Source organism: Mesoplodon densirostris, chromosome 1 (genome assembly GCF_025265405.1).
Source record: "Mesoplodon densirostris isolate mMesDen1 chromosome 1, mMesDen1 primary haplotype, whole genome shotgun sequence".
NCBI classification, from domain to species: Eukaryota; Metazoa; Chordata; class Mammalia; order Artiodactyla; family Ziphiidae; genus Mesoplodon; species Mesoplodon densirostris.
The window spans coordinates 47,539,377-47,555,737 of record NC_082661.1 but is presented as its reverse complement, the minus strand read 5'-3'; the positions used below and the strand labels follow the sequence as shown (position 1 = coordinate 47,555,737).

General features: G+C 53.6%; 1 protein-coding gene across 3 annotated transcripts in view; it reads right to left on the bottom strand.

The window, feature by feature from the left end:
* Positions 1 to 973: 973 nt before the first annotated feature.
* Positions 974 to 16,361, bottom strand: part of RASSF4 (Ras association domain family member 4) — a 33,822-nt gene continuing 18,434 nt past the window's right edge. For 2 of the 3 annotated variants that reach the window (XM_060102850.1, XM_060102859.1), the window contains exons 4-11: positions 12,693 to 12,823; positions 11,203 to 11,294; positions 10,340 to 10,497; positions 5,993 to 6,094; positions 5,670 to 5,721; positions 4,925 to 5,046; positions 3,970 to 4,067; positions 974 to 2,581 (exon numbers count right to left, since the gene is read on the bottom strand). In XM_060102850.1, coding sequence (XP_059958833.1) covers positions 2,521 to 2,581; positions 3,970 to 4,067; positions 4,925 to 5,046; positions 5,670 to 5,721; positions 5,993 to 6,094; positions 10,340 to 10,497; positions 11,203 to 11,294; positions 12,693 to 12,823 — 816 coding nt within the window. In that variant the 3' untranslated portion in view covers positions 974 to 2,520. The remainder of the gene's footprint in view (positions 2,582 to 3,969; positions 4,068 to 4,924; positions 5,047 to 5,669; positions 5,722 to 5,992; positions 6,095 to 10,339; positions 10,498 to 11,202; positions 11,295 to 12,692; positions 12,824 to 16,361) is intronic. The other variant, XM_060102870.1, reaches the window with a different exon arrangement.

Genomic DNA, 16,361 nt, shown 5'->3' with positions numbered 1-16,361 from the left:
GCGGCCATGGCTCACGGGCCTAGCCGCTCCGCGGCATGTGGGATCTTCCCGGACCGGGGTATGAACCTGTGTCCCCTGCATCAGCAGGAGGACCCTCAACCACTGCGCCACCAGAGAAGCCCCCATTTTCCCCTTTTTGTACAACTTGTTAGTGATTTCTTAGCTATGTTATTAAGAAGTTAGTTTTGATAATTCTATTTCACAAGTGACACGTATCAAGACAGGCCTTAAATGAAGTAATATTGTAACAACTGAAAGAAAACAAAACAACTGGGATGTTTACAGAGGGTTTCTTCATCTGATGGCTTCCCATGTGCCAGGCCCTGTCTGCTCCAGGGCTGGCAGGCTTCTTCAGGCTAGAATGTCACACACACTCTCTTAGGCAAGTCGGGCTCTGCCTTGGGCCTCCTTCCAGGGACCTTCACCATCTCTCTGCCCTGCTGGCCCCCTGACCATCCAGGGTGTGTGGCCTGCTTCTCCCAGGTCTTGTCTGAGACTCCTGAACACAGGGCACAGCATGGCTCTGTCTTTGTCCCTCTAGGGCTGAACACAGGTCTGGCACAAGGCGGTCCCTCAATTACTGCTGAACAATGGACAACAGTTGTCCTTGACCTGAGCTTATAAATAACGGTCTGGGAGCTATTTCACTATTTTACTGAGGAGCCCTGTTTGAGTCGTTCTCTACCCTCTCCTAGACCCTGTCACCATGCCCCACCCCCAGCCCTGCAAGATTCCCGAGGTCCTCCTGATGCTGGGACTCTGCGATTCGGGGTGACCCTTGTGCTTGTTGTCCAGGCTGTCTACAGACCCCCACCAATGACTCCTCCTCTGTGCCCTGCAGCTGCCTCTGTCCTAAGGCCCCACACCAGCCCCAAGAATGTGCACGGAAAGGAAGGAGTCGTGTCAGTGTCATGAGCCGCGGGCTGTGGCTCAGCTTTGGCTCTTCTGCCAAACTTGGCCACGCGTACTGTGGGACAAGAGTGTCAGAGGTTAGAGCAGAGGGTCAGGGTGGACACACACAAGCAAAAAAAAAAAAAAAGCTTGGACCTAACTCCTTCAGTTCAATACAGCACACGTTTATTGAGTACCCAGGAAACTATGCTGCCAAAGGCGAGCAGAGACAGCAGAGACTACAGCAGACCTCCCCTGGGCATCTCTGTGCCTGCCTCTGTGCAGATGGCGCCAGTTCGAGGCAATCCTGTTGTGAAGTTCACCCTGAACAGTGGGTTCTATTGGCACGGCTGCTCCCAGGCTCTGTTCTTTATGGGCGCTGCACAAGGCATCGAGGGAATCTCCCTCATATTGAATTTCTATATTTGGGAGACTTTATCCTTTTTCCCTTTAAGCCACTATCCATGGGCCCCAGTGGGAGAATTTGGTCTCCAGTTTGCTCTGTTTTGGACAAACACCTCACATGACCAATGTAAACCGTTACACAATTTTTGCAAATGCCTTCTTGTTCATTCCAGAAGTTTTCCATCAGCTGACAAACCCAAATTGTTCTGCATCTGGCCCCAGGGAATTCAAAGCCCTTTCTCCCCAAACAGACATTTTTCCCTTGGTGGCCCTTTGATGGGAAGTATTGAGAGGGGAGGAACGCACACCCAGAGAGGGCAGGAGGCACACAGGTGTCCGAGGAGAGCAGCAACGGGGCAGAGCGCGGCCTTCCCAAGCCACTGCCGGCAGTCCCTGGACAGCTCCTGGACCCGCACGCACCCTGGCAGCACCCTTTCAATGCCACGTGGGTCACCTCCTCAATGTGATCAAATTGACATGTTTCTTGCAGCGAGCTCCTTATAAGAATCCCTTCAGGTCTTGCTGAGGAAGCTCAGAGTGCGTGTTGCAGAGAGAAGATGGGCTGCTGGTGGTCTTACTCCCAGTCTGACCTCTGCTGCTGGGGCACGGGGCTATGTGAGGCTCATGGAGTGACATCAGAGGCTTGAGGGCCAGGGACACCACGGTGAAGTGATGGCTGGGAGCATCGCACATCCCATACCCGCTGGCAGCCCTTGCTTTCCCCTGCGGAGTTTCTGAGTGGCAGCATGAGACGAGGGCAGACGGGGGTCTAGTGGCTCATGTGTTTGAATGAGGATAAGGGCTTGTGATTCTGGGCTGGGCACTGGGACAGCAGATGGAGCCCACGCCCTAGAAACAAGGTCACTTCCTGCTCTCCTGAGCAGGAGACATGTGGAGTGAACAGGATTGGCCATGCTATCCAGCTACATAAGTGGCCCATGTCACAGCTTCAGGGCTGCTCACGGCCCAGGCCAGTCTCACATGCAGACCCCACCCAGCAAGTTCCTGGCTCCTCAGGCTTAGGTCTGGGCACTGTGAGTACTCACCTTGGAGCCAAGAGCCAGGGACATGGGACTCATGCTACCTAGGCAGGTGGACAGGTAGAAACGCGGGTGCTGGATTCCTCAGCCAGTGTGACCAATCTGTGTGAAAATCAGGGCCCGGCCACCAGCGCTCAGAGTGCGCTGGCTGCTGGGGGCTTCAGAAGAGGCAGGTGCTGGTGGGCTACTTGGTCTCCACCAGCTGCTCCAGGCGCTGTAGCATCGTCAGACGCAGGGCTTGGAACCTGGAGGGAAACACAGCCAAGAGGACTCACTGATACTGGAGGGGACAGGGAGGGGGCGAGCAAGGGAGCACATAGATGCTGGGCCTGGAGACCCACGACTCCTGACCGGCTGATTAGTGGCCACTATCTCTCCTCTGCCAGGAGAGGGAAAAGCCAGGCCCACATCCCACAAGACCACTGGCTTTGAGGAGCAGTCAAACAGGGCTGCAGACCCTGTCAAGCTTCAAAGCGGAATGATCTTTCTATTCCAAAGATTCTCCAGTACAAGATATGGGGATATAAGTATATGTATAGCTGATTCACTTTGTTATAAAGCAGAAACTAACACACCATTGTAAGGCAATTATACTCCAATAAAGACGTTAAAAAAAAAAAAAGATTCTCCAGTACAGACAGGAGTGTGCTGGAGTATACAGGGCGGCAAAGTAGGGATCAGGAAGCCTGCGTTCAAGCCCGGGCTCTGCAGTCACGTGGTGCTGCCTCCTTATCTCAGGCCGCTGTTTCCTCTCTGTAAATGGAACAGGCTGACCAGGTGACCCTCAAGTCCTTTCTAGCCACGGTGACATTGCTGACTGCATGTAGATCGTTTCCTCTGATCGAGGTCTCTGCTGACTGCCTGAATGGGGCCTGACTGCACACATAGAAGCCTTTCTAAGACTCATTCAGCCAGATGCCAGAATCGGAACCAGTCCCCTGACCACGGGCCCTCATAGCAGCCTCTCTCCTTCCCTTCCTAAGAGGGACTCTGGGACCGAGCTTCCCCTGCAGAGGGAGAGACAGATCATTGGGATGTGCAACCTGGCTGACCTCACACAGCCGGGCCCTGATGTAGCTTCCCCAGGAGCCAGCAGGTAACACCTGCTCACCTTTCCATTGCACTGGTCCCCTGCACCTGCAAACATCACCTGGTGCAGGCAGTTCCAATAACCGCTGCTGTGGGGCAGGCCTAGAATTCCGGCTAGCGTGAAAGGCCCAGGCGAGGCTGAAGGTGCACAAGCAGGCCCCCTCTCGGTTGCTCCTCCAGAGCAATGTCACCAGCAGAACACACAACCCTGGTCCAGGGCCCACCCGTGCTCCTGCCTGACTCTCCTGGGCATTTTTCAGCAGCTTGTGCCTGTCCTGTGCTGGTGAGATTGCCAAGGCTAGATGAGTGGTCTGGGCTGCATCCCCTTATTTTGGCAGGCTGTCACCCCAGCTTGGTGTCAGTGTTGAGCAAGGGGTCAGAGGGTGGTGCTGGGGAGCCAGGGTGAGCAGGTGTCCCCGAGCTGCGTGAGGACACCTGGCACACCTGCAGGAGAGAGGTCTCCCAGCCCCCGGCCTGGGTGCTCGGCCCTGCAGACTTGCCCTGACGTTCAGTACCCACGACTGGCTCTTTAAGTGCTGCTTACTTCATGGTCAGTTTGATTATTTCTCTTTCCTCCTCTTCTTTTAATTTTTCAACAAAACTGTCCAGCACCGGAATTTCAAACTTAATGTACTGAGCGACCTAGAAAATCCAAGAACATTTTAATGTGTTTTAAATTAGAAGCCGAAAGTGTGTTTTCTTTTCCTCGTGGCTTCCATAGTGGCCGATTCAGCAGTCTTAAATCCAAGGAAGAGGCTGTCCTGCTTTCCTCCCACGCCCAACACTGCTCTGTGTGTACCAGGATGGGAGGATGGAGCCCATTCTTACCTCAAAGGCAACTATGATCCCTGGGAGGAAAGATTAAGCTGAATTTTAGGAAGAGCATTCAATAGTGAGTGGAGTTGCACTGGGTGTTCTCTGGGGGTGGGGTGGAGACGGTGGGAATGCCATTGTTTTTAACAATGGAATGAAACTACACTAGTCTGAATGGCTCAAGGGATACAGGGTCACTGGGCCTTCTCCTTGGGGTCCACACCCTATAAGCCTTTTCTGTGCAGGGAGTTTGGAAATGTGCCCATTGCCCAGCCAGGACTCAGGCTGTCCTGAGACATAGACCTCCACAGGGTCCCTTCCATAAGCCCTAGTTAGGCCCTAGTTAAGGAGCCCTTGTTGTGGGTCTTTAATGCAATGACAACAAAACACGCTCCAATGAAGGAAAAGATTCTATCTGTCTGAAGGGGAAAGGCCAGGCTGTGGTTTTCTAAGACCCAACTTCTTATCTCCCCTGAGCCAGCTGATACATCTGGTGGTGGCTGACAGAGAGAAGAAGGGCTGAAACCAATACTGTTCCGGTCCTTCAGAACAGCCATGGGGGCCCTGGAAGCATCGCCCAAGAGGGCTCTGCCCAAGGTCACCTTAAGAGCCCTTGGGAGTCCGCCATGCTGTCCCCCAGCCCGTAACTCAGGAGCAGGCCTCCCCGAGCCTCAGCCCTCACTCACATCGTGGGGGACTTCCTCGCCCAAGTCAGCTTCCATCAGGAATATCCTGGCAATCTTCTCACAGGGCCCGTGCAGGATTCTGGAAATCAGCGGGTACTCAGAGTCTTTTAATTTTGTCCTCTCTGAAAAAGAAGGTGGTGGACCAAATTCATGGCATCTCTGTGTCTCTTTGTTCCAGGACAGGGACGTAATGGAAGACAGGTGTCCAGGGGGCTTGGCAACACTGCCAGGTGTTGTGTGATGGACACTGCCCTGATGATGTGTGATCCTGTCCTTCAGTGAAGGCCCAGCTCAGAGAGGAACAGTGGCTGAAAGGAGCAGGGGATGGGGAAGTGGACTTGGGGAGGCCAGGCCTGCTCAGTTATCAGACCTGGGCTGTGCAGCACTGGACATAGGGCCAGGCAGTACAAGTTCTGCAACAGCAGTTCTCAGTGGGCGAGGGGCTTCTGATCCATCTTGAAGACTCAGATGCACATTCCTCCCCACTCCCTGCTGAACCTACTGGAGAGAGCGGCTTACCATGTGGTTTTGGTGGGATTCTGAAAGGGATGGCAATGTGCCTGGATTTGGGCCTGGGAGGGGTGCTCGTGGTGGGGGCATAGCATGTCCCAAGGCCAGGAGGGCACCTGCCCCGTGCCCGCTGCACAAGCCAGCCCAGCCCTCAGAGAAGGAGCACAGCTGGTGAGCTTGCCAAATGGACAGGGACTTTTGTTTTCATGATCGGGAACCAAAGGCAGACACTTACCCCCAGACTCGTGAACGATGTAGAGTGCAAACTCACTGGGACCATTTTCCACCTGCACAGGTAGTAACAGGAAGTCAGAACATGGCCTTTCCAGACAGGAGAGACAGAGAGGGACCCCTGGTAATAACCACAGCCTCAGTGCTGCACACACAAATCCCCAGGGACCCTCCCCTCTCTCTGCTTAAATTCCCAGAGATGCCAGCTCAGCTGAGGAAACCCTGGTCATCCTTCTAGCCAGGAGCCATGGCTTTCCCCAGCCCCCTCCCCCAACAAAACAGCAAACCACCAGCAACTGGGGCAGGGCCGTCTGTGGCCAGACTTACTCGGAACTTGTTCAGCAGCAGGGTGAGCACCTGCAGGGTGGTCATGGTGCTGTTCACTCTCACGTTGGTCGTGGACCCATAGGCGGGAGTAAACACGGAGGTCTGTACAGGAAGGGGGAGGCAGTTCAGGGCAAGTCCAGAGGGGACACGGGGCTGACATCACACAGGGTCTGGGCATACCGTCGGCCAGATGGTGCTGAGCAGGCTGGAGCAGCAGGCGAACCTGGGCTTCGGGAACCCCTGCGTCTATCCAGCCACAAAGATCCACACACAAGCTGTGCCCAGATCTGGGCACGTGCAGGGAAGCTGTAACAGCTCACATCTTACAGAGGCCTCTAAGAAAGATGCCTACAAAGCTATAAGGTCCAGCTCTCTGGATTCCAGGAACCAGGGCCGTAGAAGTCACTCACAAGGGGCTGGGGGAACCAGTCTCTCCTTCACTCTTTCTATCAATCAAATCACCAAGTGTCTGCCGATCCTAAGGCTGAACATTCTCGAATCTGTCCACTCCTCTCCATGCTCCCATCGGTGCCTGAGGTGAGCCCCTCTGCTTATACTGCATCAGCTTCTCAACTCTCCCCTTCCAGTCTCTGCCCTTTCAATCCATTACCCACAGTGTTGGCCAGAGGAACAACCTTTCAGAAATTCTGCAACTCAAAGGTGTTCTGGATCAGCTGTGTCAGCATACAGTCACAGGCCCCCCCAGTCCAGACTCCTGGATCAAAATCTGCATTTGAGGGCTTCCCTGGTGGCGCAGTGGTTGAGAGTCCGCCTGCTAATGCAGGGGACACGGGCTCATGCCTCGGTCCGGGAAGATCCCACATGCCGCGGAGAGGCTGGGCCCGTGAGCCACAACTACTGAGCCTGAGCGTCCGGAGCCTGTGCTCCGCAACGGGAGAGGCCACAACAGTGAGAGGCCCACGTACTGCAAACAAACAAACAAACAAAAATCTGCATTTGAGGAAAATGCCCCCTGATGCTATCTGTAGGGTACACTTTGAGAAGTCCTGTCTTACAGCATGTCCCACAGCCTAGACAGTGTCATCCGTGGCTCCTCTCATGTTATGCACATGTGATACATGGTTCCCTCCCAAGTACCCTGTGCTCTAGCCACATGGCTTCTGCACAGTTATGGGGACCCGTGAAATTCTCACAGGTATCTTGCTTTTGTTTATGAGACACCATCCATGAAAGTCAACCAGGGCATTGTCTGAGGCTTATTAAGTCCTCAGTGATCACTAGCCAGGTAGTAAACCTGCTAAACACTTTATATATAATCTTTTTTTTTATATATATATATATTTTTTATTAGTTTCTGCTTTATAACAAAGTGAATCAGTCATACATATACATCTGTTCCCACATCCCCTCCCTCATGCATCTCCCTCCCTCCCACCCTCCCCACCCCTCCCCTCCAGGCAGTCACAAAGCACCGAGCTGATCTCCCTGTGCTCTGCGGCTGCTTCCCACTATCTATCTACCCTACGTTTGGTAGTGTATATATATAATCTTTGATTTAATTCTCACAACAGCCCTTAGAAGTACCTGTCACTAGTCCCCTTTTCTTAGGAAAGACATGGAAGCTTGGACAGGTTAAGTGGCTTGTCAGCATCACCCATCTAGAAAGGGCAGAGCTGCCCCAAACCCCATGCTTCACCACTGTGGCACAGGGGCCTCCCTGAGTGTCTGACTTCCGTGTGGGTAAGCCCCTCCCTGCTTTCCAAATTCCAATTCACACATTCCTCCTGTATGGCCCTAGCTCTGCTTTTCCCAGTAGGGGCTCGGGGTGCATGAGGGACCCGACACTGTGTTCAGTGTCCACAGCTGGTCCCCAAGTACCAGAGCCAGACTCAAACTTGGACCTGCCTTCTGCACAGTGAAATGTAGAATGCCTCTGGGTGATACAGAAAGCCAGCCTAGGTTCTCAGTTTCTAAGAAATATAGAATACAGAAGTCAAGCTATTTCTAGGAGAAGAAAGGTCATGTCAATAAGACATTGTTAGTGTTTCTTCTGCCTGAAGTCTTTTCTCAAGAAGATACCAACCAACTCCAAGTAGGAACAAGGGTACCGTGGCTGTTTTCCTGTCTCTAACCACAATGGTTTTCCCCTCACAGAACACATTTGAATCTAACAGGCCAGGGCAAAGCAGTGAAAACAAGTACTAAGTTTTACCCAGTCTGGAAATCAAGCCAACATTACTGTGAATAAGAACACTTATGGAAAATAATTGAGTGAAGCAATAGTGTACAGTTCTAAGAAATAAAACCTGGAATAACAACCCCAGGAAGTTAATTCTAGGAATTTTTTTTCTTTATTTGTTGCCTGTGACTCAAGTACTTTGTTGCCTGATTTCTAGGGACACTGATTCTGAATGCACGTAGGGCAGGGCGAAAAAGAGGGAGCCCCTTACTCATCCAGGAGATGTGAATCAACTGTCCAACATGCCTAAGACACTAACTAGTGCCTGTCCTGGAAGGTACTCAATTTGCCTGGAAGAATGGGTCTACATTTAGGCGCAGGTAAGTCTGTGACTGGGGGAAAATCTGCCCTTACTGGGGCCTGAATGGGCAGTGTATTGAGTGTTAGGCTGGCTGGCTAAGAAGCCCTTCTTGGCAAGACGGCTCCAATGGACATGAAAGGCTGTGATGAAAGCCCTCACTGTTCATTTGTTCATTTCAAAGGCTACAGAGTGCTCAGACATCTCCATGTCCCTGTGACATTTGCAATGACTAATGTAAGATTTAATGTGCCCAACACACCTCTTGGAGATGACTCCTTTAGAGTAGAGGTGAATGTACTGAAGATAAACCCCGCTCTTTGGTACCTTGAGTCATGGAGCAAAAAGCTCCTTTTTAGGAATGTAGAACTAGAAAGAGCCTAAACCCGTGCAAATAGTCTTTCTAAATTTTTGAGTAATCCCTTAAAATAGCATATCAATATATATTCAAATACTAGCAAATGGTACTTAACACTTTAAGGACAAAACCCCTTTGGAACAAGATTTACAGAATACCCAAGTCAGATGGTGGGTTCTTTGGCTAATCTAGACATTCTTAATCTCTGTTTAACTTCAGCCCTGCCTCCCCCTCCCTCTCTCAGGAAACTACTCTCAAATAGTCCTGGGTTTTCCTGGATTTAGTCAAGATAACCTATTGTCCCTCATTAACACTGACTGCAAACCTAGCAGGGAGTGGAGGGAGGTCCTGATGGTGAAGCAGGGTCCTTTCAGCCTGCCTTGCTGAATTCTTCATCCCGAAGTGCAGGGCACCCCAAGAATGGCTTGAATGGCTCCCAGCAGACCTCACCTGGGGGACTGTTCTTCAGATCTGACCCTGAGACCTCCCTTTGCCCAGGTTCCCCTTCCCCTCCCACGAGTCATCACCTATCAAGAAGGCAGCTGCGGCAGCTGCTTAACCTAAAAACCTTGGCTTCCAATTTCCCAGTGCTGCAGGATGTGGCTGTGTTACCAGGACACTCCCCATCTAGGGCCTCACCCAAACTGCCCCTCGTGCCTTTTATAGTAACAATCAACTTCTCCTTTTACAGTTTGGTTTGTTTACGAAATGATGTCATCTGGGGAAGGAGCTCTTTTTCCTGAGGTCAGTACAATAACTTGGACAAAAGGCTAAGTGCTGGGAATCAGGAGCAGTGTGGGTTCTCTGGGACACAGACACACGTGCTCCTGGGCACACCTCAGCCTAGTTGCCTTAATCTACCAAGTGAAAATGACAGTAGGGGACAGGACGTTCCCATATCAACTGAGCTTGGGTGGAAACCTCATAGAAAATCGCCTTATTAAAAGTGAATTTGGGGCTTCCCTGGTGGCGCAGTGGTTGAGAGTCCACCTGCCGATGCAGGGGACACGGGTTCATGCCCCGGTCCGGGAGGATCCCACATGCCGCGGAGCGGCTGGGCCCGTGAGCCATGGCCGCTGAGCCTGCACGTCCGGAGGCTGTGCTCCGCAGCGGGAGAGGCCACGGCAGTGAGAGGCCCATGTACCGAAAAAAAAAAAAAAAGTGAATTTGGCATCACTTTCCAAATATCCATGCAACTTTTGAGAATGAATTGAGAGTGAGTGTGTGATGGAAAAATACAGGCTTTGAGGCCATGAAGTGGAATGATATTTTGATGTGACTTTGGGCGAGACAGTTCTCCTCCTGAACCCGTTTCTCCATCAGGACAGGGGCATGACCACATCTGCACACAGGGCTATGGTGAAGGTGAATTCTGGCATGACCACCATGGAGCCCGGCCTACAGAAGGCCCAGTGGTTACACCCATGCTTGGGGCTGTTCCCTGTGGCCTCAGCTTCAGGGCCCGGGGGAGAGGCCAGGCTGGGACATCACCTTGTGGTTGTAAAAGTGCCCGTTGATAGAGAACCGATGTCGCCGGATCCTCTGGGCCTCACCGGGGGTGCGGCACCTGGGCCGCCTCTGGATCACACAGGCTGCATCGCTCTTGGTCCGCATAAGCTGTGGGGTCTCCTCGTCCTCCTCCATGGGCTCTGTGGTGAGAAGTGGATGAGGGGGTCAGGCTGGGGTGAGGGCGGTGGTGACAGGACTGCTCCCGTGGTGGTCCCGAGTGTGGAGCGTGGCTCCCTGTAGCACTGGGCTGCAGTAGACGGCGATGTGACCGCTGTCCCTGTGACGGAGGCTGGGGTCCAGCCTGGGTGATGCCCACTTTGCAGACGGGAAAGGTGACCCCCAGACAGGATAACCTGTGTCACCATGCCACATGGCCATAAGCCTCTGGGCCTCCGTCTCCAGGGATCCAGAACAGGACAGCCCCAGCCCTGTCCTCTGGGACAAGCCCTTCACTAAGTGCAAGGGGAGAGCACAAAGAGGACAGACACACAGGTATGGATCCCGGCATGTGGGGAAGAGGTCCCAGGTGCCTGCAAGGCCAGGAGGCAGCCGCACCCTCTGCTGATGTTCTCTCCTTTCTATAAGGGTGCATGTTGCAGGGACTCAGGCAAACTACATCACCTGTGCAAGCCTCTGATTCCTTTTCCCTAGATGAGGAGTCGATAAGAAAGCCTCTCCCGCGTGGAGAAGGGATGTAGCAGGGGCTGCTGCTGAAGGGAAACAAGCCATTCTTTGCTACTCCACAAAGCTGGTATTCAGAGACGGTGGTAGTGAGCCAACCCCTCGCTTCCTTCCCACCCCGGATGAGCAGGACAGGGTCCTGGGCAGCTCAAGGCCCCACTGACCTGAGCTGTCTCTGGAACTCTCCTCCCTGGGTCCGGCCTGAGCGCTTGGTTCCTGGGCAGTGACTCTGCCATCCTGAAGAGGTGGTTCCTTTCTGAAAAGAGACAATCGTGGTGCTCAGTGGGCTGCAGGCAGAGAAAAGTAGCTCAGGTCAAAGAGAAGAGGCTGGCTGCCTTTGTGGACAGGACACAGGCAAGAATCAGGGCAGGCAGAGCTGAGGCCAGGATTTCATATTAAGTCAATGTAAAAGATTAAAAGAAAAGCAAAGGATCGCCCCAGTGTCTGCTGGAAGGAGAGGGAGTCTGTCCTGAAGTCCCGGTGTCCTGTGCTGGGCGCCGTTGCATGGACACAGGGACACACACAGTGCCCAGGTGCTGCTGGGTGCTGGGCTGAGGCAGCTGGCATCGGCAGCCACATGCCGAGGGGGCTCTCTGGGCTGCCCTCAGGCCTGCGGGGGTCGGGCAGCAGCAACCTCGAGGGGGCCAACCTCCAGGCCTCTGAGCAGGGTGGTCTCCAAGCCAGGGTAGCTGGTGGTGGGCTGGAGAAGGAATGGGCGTGATGGGAAGTAGCTACACGCTAAGGAGGAGCCTGCAAGGAGTAGACAGAGCATCCAACCCAACGCTGAGAGGCCTCTGAGGGCCCTTGTCTGAGACTGCTCGTGTGACCACTTTTACCCTCCTTTCTAAGGAGCCCATCCAAACTCTAAGCTCTAAGTCTGTGCGGCTCAAAATTTGCTATGAGTGACCAGGGATACCTGGGGACGCCCCAGGGGCGTCAATGTGTTAAGGGCTCTCAGAGAAGCAACTTTACTTAAATTTCTGAAAGGGAAAATGTTTTGAATTTCTGACTCTTAGAAGGATTTATTACATGCAGAAGCAAGCAAAACACAGCAGCAAACTGCCTATCTATGGGGTGGGGTGGGAAGAGGCAAACGTCCACTAAAACGATAAGGCAGGTAGAAAGCCGTTTCATCCTGATCGAAACATTCTTCGGATAGTTAAATAAATCTGATATTAAATTCTGATAAATTTATAAAAATAAATTTTGATATTGGAATAAAAGCAGAGCAGTAGGAGGCTAAAGTTGTGTGAGTTTTTAACATAGAACAGGAGATGCTGTGATGCTTAGCTTGCAGAGGGTGTTGGAAGCCCCCCACCTAGAGCCCTCTCTCTCTCACAGACAAGGAAAGTTTGAGAAGCACAGCCAGAGGTGAGGAGAGCCTGGAACGTTCTCCAAGAGGGAGGTGACTTGGTTGTCATGGAGAAGGACCACCTGGGGGTGAGGCTGCAGGTTGGCAGGTGAGGTCATGGGCTGAGGCCGTCACGGGGTGACAGGGATGAGGTTGGGTTATCCTGTCATGCTCCTGCCCCAAATGGGAATGGGGCTAGGCTGAGAGCAACTTCCCCCACCCCCGACACCCCAAACGATACTTTCGGGTTGAACGGGTGTCACGGAGACCACCTGGCCCCGCCCCACCCAGCCTGGCACTCACGGGCGTCCTGGTGCCCAGGAGGCGGGGGAGAGATGCACACGCTCCCTGTCATCCTGTATCTGGAGCCGGATGGGCCGCCTCAGTCCCCAGGAGATGTTGAGGAGCCCCTCGATGATCAGAGCCCCTTCTTCCTGTAGGGGAGCCACACGGGTCAGCCTCTTCCCCCAGAGCAGCCGCGCTCAGGGGTCACAGCCCACCCTCCCCACCCACCCTCAGGACTAAGCCCCTGCCCACGGGACTCACCGTGCACTCAGGCCTCCCCAGACACGCCCTCTCCTCCCTGGCATCCTGTCCTCCAATGAGGGAAGGCCCATGAGCTTCTATGTGCTCCAAGGCACGCGGCCCGGGGCCGAGAGGAAGCCTGAGGCGTGCCCTTCCACCGCCCGGGCGCAGGGTCTGGGACAGGGCGGCTGAGTCAGGTGTCCCACAGGAACGCGGCCGCTGTCTGGCAGGCACGTCCAGAGTGGCAAGGAAACACGTTCCAGGGAAGCACGGCTGTGCAGACACCAGTGCAACACAGGGCACCTCTCCACCCACTGCTGCACCTGGGCAGGTGACCCACGGTCAGCTGGCCCTACTGGGCATGTGCCGAGGGCACTGGATCCCATGCCGACAAGAGCAGAGGTGGACTAGGACAGTCCCCACACTGTTCCCATTAGTGGCCTGAACCCACCCCCAGATTACCAAGCTGCCTTCTTTCCTGAGGGCCAGTCTTGCTTTCCTCACCATCTGGGATATGGACAGTCCCACATCCCACCACTGGCACACACGCTCGGAATATCTCCAACAGCTCCCAGCCCGCGTCCCCGACCAGCCTTCGTTTCCCAAGGTCTGCAGATGGCATGGCCACTCCCCTGCCACCAACCCTGAGGTCCTAATCGACAGAGTCCTCCAGAGGCACCCTCAGCTCCCACTTGCTCCCCTCAGGTCCTTGATTCTGCTCCTCTGACCTATTTCTGGCTCCTGTGTAAGCACTACCACATCCAGGCTCCCTGTGTCCAGCCTCATCACTCCCACACGTGTGCCTGGCCAGGCTGCTTTGTCTGCACCCTCAGAGCACCTGCCAGAAGCCTTCTCAGCTTCACGCTTCCATGGAGTCTAGGTCTTCCCAGCTATGTGCTCCTAATCTGCTTTGATACTGGTCTTTTGGCAATGAACTTAAATCGTCATTCTCCCAAAGCCATCTCAAGCACCATTTTAGATTCACAAATGCCATTTCTTTCTCCTTGCTGACATCAAAAGCCCTGTGAGAGGAGGGACCTTGTGGAAAATGTCATATCCCTGGCAGTGCTTACAGAGGTGTCCTGCAGTGTCGATTTCATGGTTAGTTAGTAACAGTTTAAAACACCCTGCCATACACGGAGAAAACATTTCTCCTCTGTTCAAGTTTATCAAAAATACACATAGGGCTTCCCTGGTGGCGCAGTGGTTGAGAACCCGCCTGCCAATGCAGGGGACGCGGGTTCGTGCCCTGGTCCGGGAAGATCCCACATGCCGCGGAGCGGCTGGGCCCGTGAGCCATGGCCGCTCAGCCTGGGCGTCTGGAGCCTGTGCTCCGCAACGGGAGAGGCCACAACAGTGAGAGGCCTGTGTACTGCAAAAAAAAAAAAAAAAAAAACACAAAAAAACACATAACTTTCTGGAATGGCCTTGCACTATTTGCTAAAAAAGAAAACAACAAAAAAAAAACCCAGAGCTGTTTTTGATAACCACTGATGCTACACAGGCACAGATATGTACCTAAAGATATGTAACTGTATGTATATAATATGTAACAGATATGTAACTGTAAAGGAAAGACTAGATTGATTCACTGCAGTTAAAAGTCCTTGGGGATAGTAAGAAAACCCAAAGTGGGGTTCAGGTCTTTGTTTTCAGACTTAGCTTCCGGACTGCCAGCTCCTCCCGCTTGCCTCGGCATCTAGGGTCTGTCCAACAATTAGACTTCGGACCTGAGCTTCTGTCTCAGTGACTTGCTTTCCATCCCGTCTGTGGGAACAAGACAGGTACCTTCCAGGTGGGCCCATGGCTAAGTGGATGATGTGAGGTCTGTCTGAGAAGGGCATGGTGCTGGCTCTCTATAAGGGCTTTCCCAGGGTCACTTGCCTCTCCCTCAGCTGCCTCCCGTGCTGACACACTTACCCCTGGACACTAGCAGTGGCCTCCCAATGCTGGCCAGGTGTTCCTCAGTCTCCCTGTTAGCTGCCCTTTAGCCCACGCACAGCGGCAAAGTCAATCCTTCAAAGCAGAAGCCAGACTCTTGCACCCTTGTTCAAATCCTGCAGGGTCTGTCCATCCCCTTTGGAGGAAAACCCAGTGTCCATGTCAAACCCACTGACTTCTCCCCACCTGGGCCAGTCATATGGGCCCCTGGCTGTCCCCTGCCCAGCAGACTCTTGCCACAGTGGCTTTGCACATGCTGCCCCTCCACTGGGAACGCACGACCCTCGTTTGTTCAGCTCTCTGCTCAATGTCCCCTCTTACAGAGGACCCTCCTGACCCCTTGACCACAGCGCAGCTGGCCTTTTCTTTGCAGCTGTAATCAGTACCCAGCATCACAGCACCCATCCACCGAGTACTTATTTCTTTCCCTCACTAACAGCTAAGCTCTAGTACGCAATGATTTGTTCACTGCTTACGTCCTCTGTACCTAGAACAGTCACTGGTGCACAGGAGTACTAATTAGATACCTGGGGAACAAAGAAACAAACCAGTTATCATTTGAAAGCACCACATCTGGGAAGCAGCAAGACCAGGACCCAGCAGGCTGCCCCTGGTTCCAGAAGAAGGTGGGCACATCCCAACTCCCAGCAGGCCCAGGGAGCCTGGCCTTAGCCGCCTCCAGGCTGAGCCCTGCATCGCTGTGTCTGGCAAGGTCCCTCACAGGTGCAGACCCAAAGCTCTGCAAGAACTAGCACCGGGCCAGAGTGTCCTGGGGTTGCAGGGTACTAGTGTTAAGGTGTAGTGGGGACACTTCTAGGCGGAGGTGGCAGATCCTAGGGCTGCTTGTGGGAGCCCAGTGGAGCCCCCTGCCTCTCCCAGTGGCCACCCCACCCCTGCCCTGCAGGGTAAACATTCCCAGAATGTCCCACAGGCACAAATGCTTGCTCCAAGCTGGCAGCTGGGCCAGGCCCCGCCCGCCAAGCTGTTTTCCTCTGACAGCCTTCCTGAGAACTGCTATTTTTGGCCTGTGTGACAGTAACTGATTGCTGGTGGAAAGGTATAAAAGCAGCTGCCAGGCCCCGAGGTTCACCAGACAGCTCAGGGAGGATTCCACTCTGGACAGTGGCACATCATACAGAGGCCATAGCACATCTTCCTTGTCGTCCTCCTCCCAGCAATCTGACGCCAGACACAGGGCTCCAACTGCTGGACCCCGATCCCTCTGCCCTGAGCTTCCTGGGGGCTTTCTGTGGACTTCCTTGCTCATCCAGCTCCCCTGCTACCCCCAGACCTCCTCAGCTACAGGTAAGAGACAAAAAGGTGTTGGGTATCTTTGAAGCAGTTCTCAGCCTGGGACGCGCACAGCCTCACTGCGGGTTAGAGACCAGGATGCAGCTAACTGCTGTAACAACAGCTGCGGAGGGCTTTATATTCATAATGGAATTTCCCATGAGGTGTCATTCCATAAGTTTTTCCCAACGCCCCTGAGAGGTGTATTTTTAACCC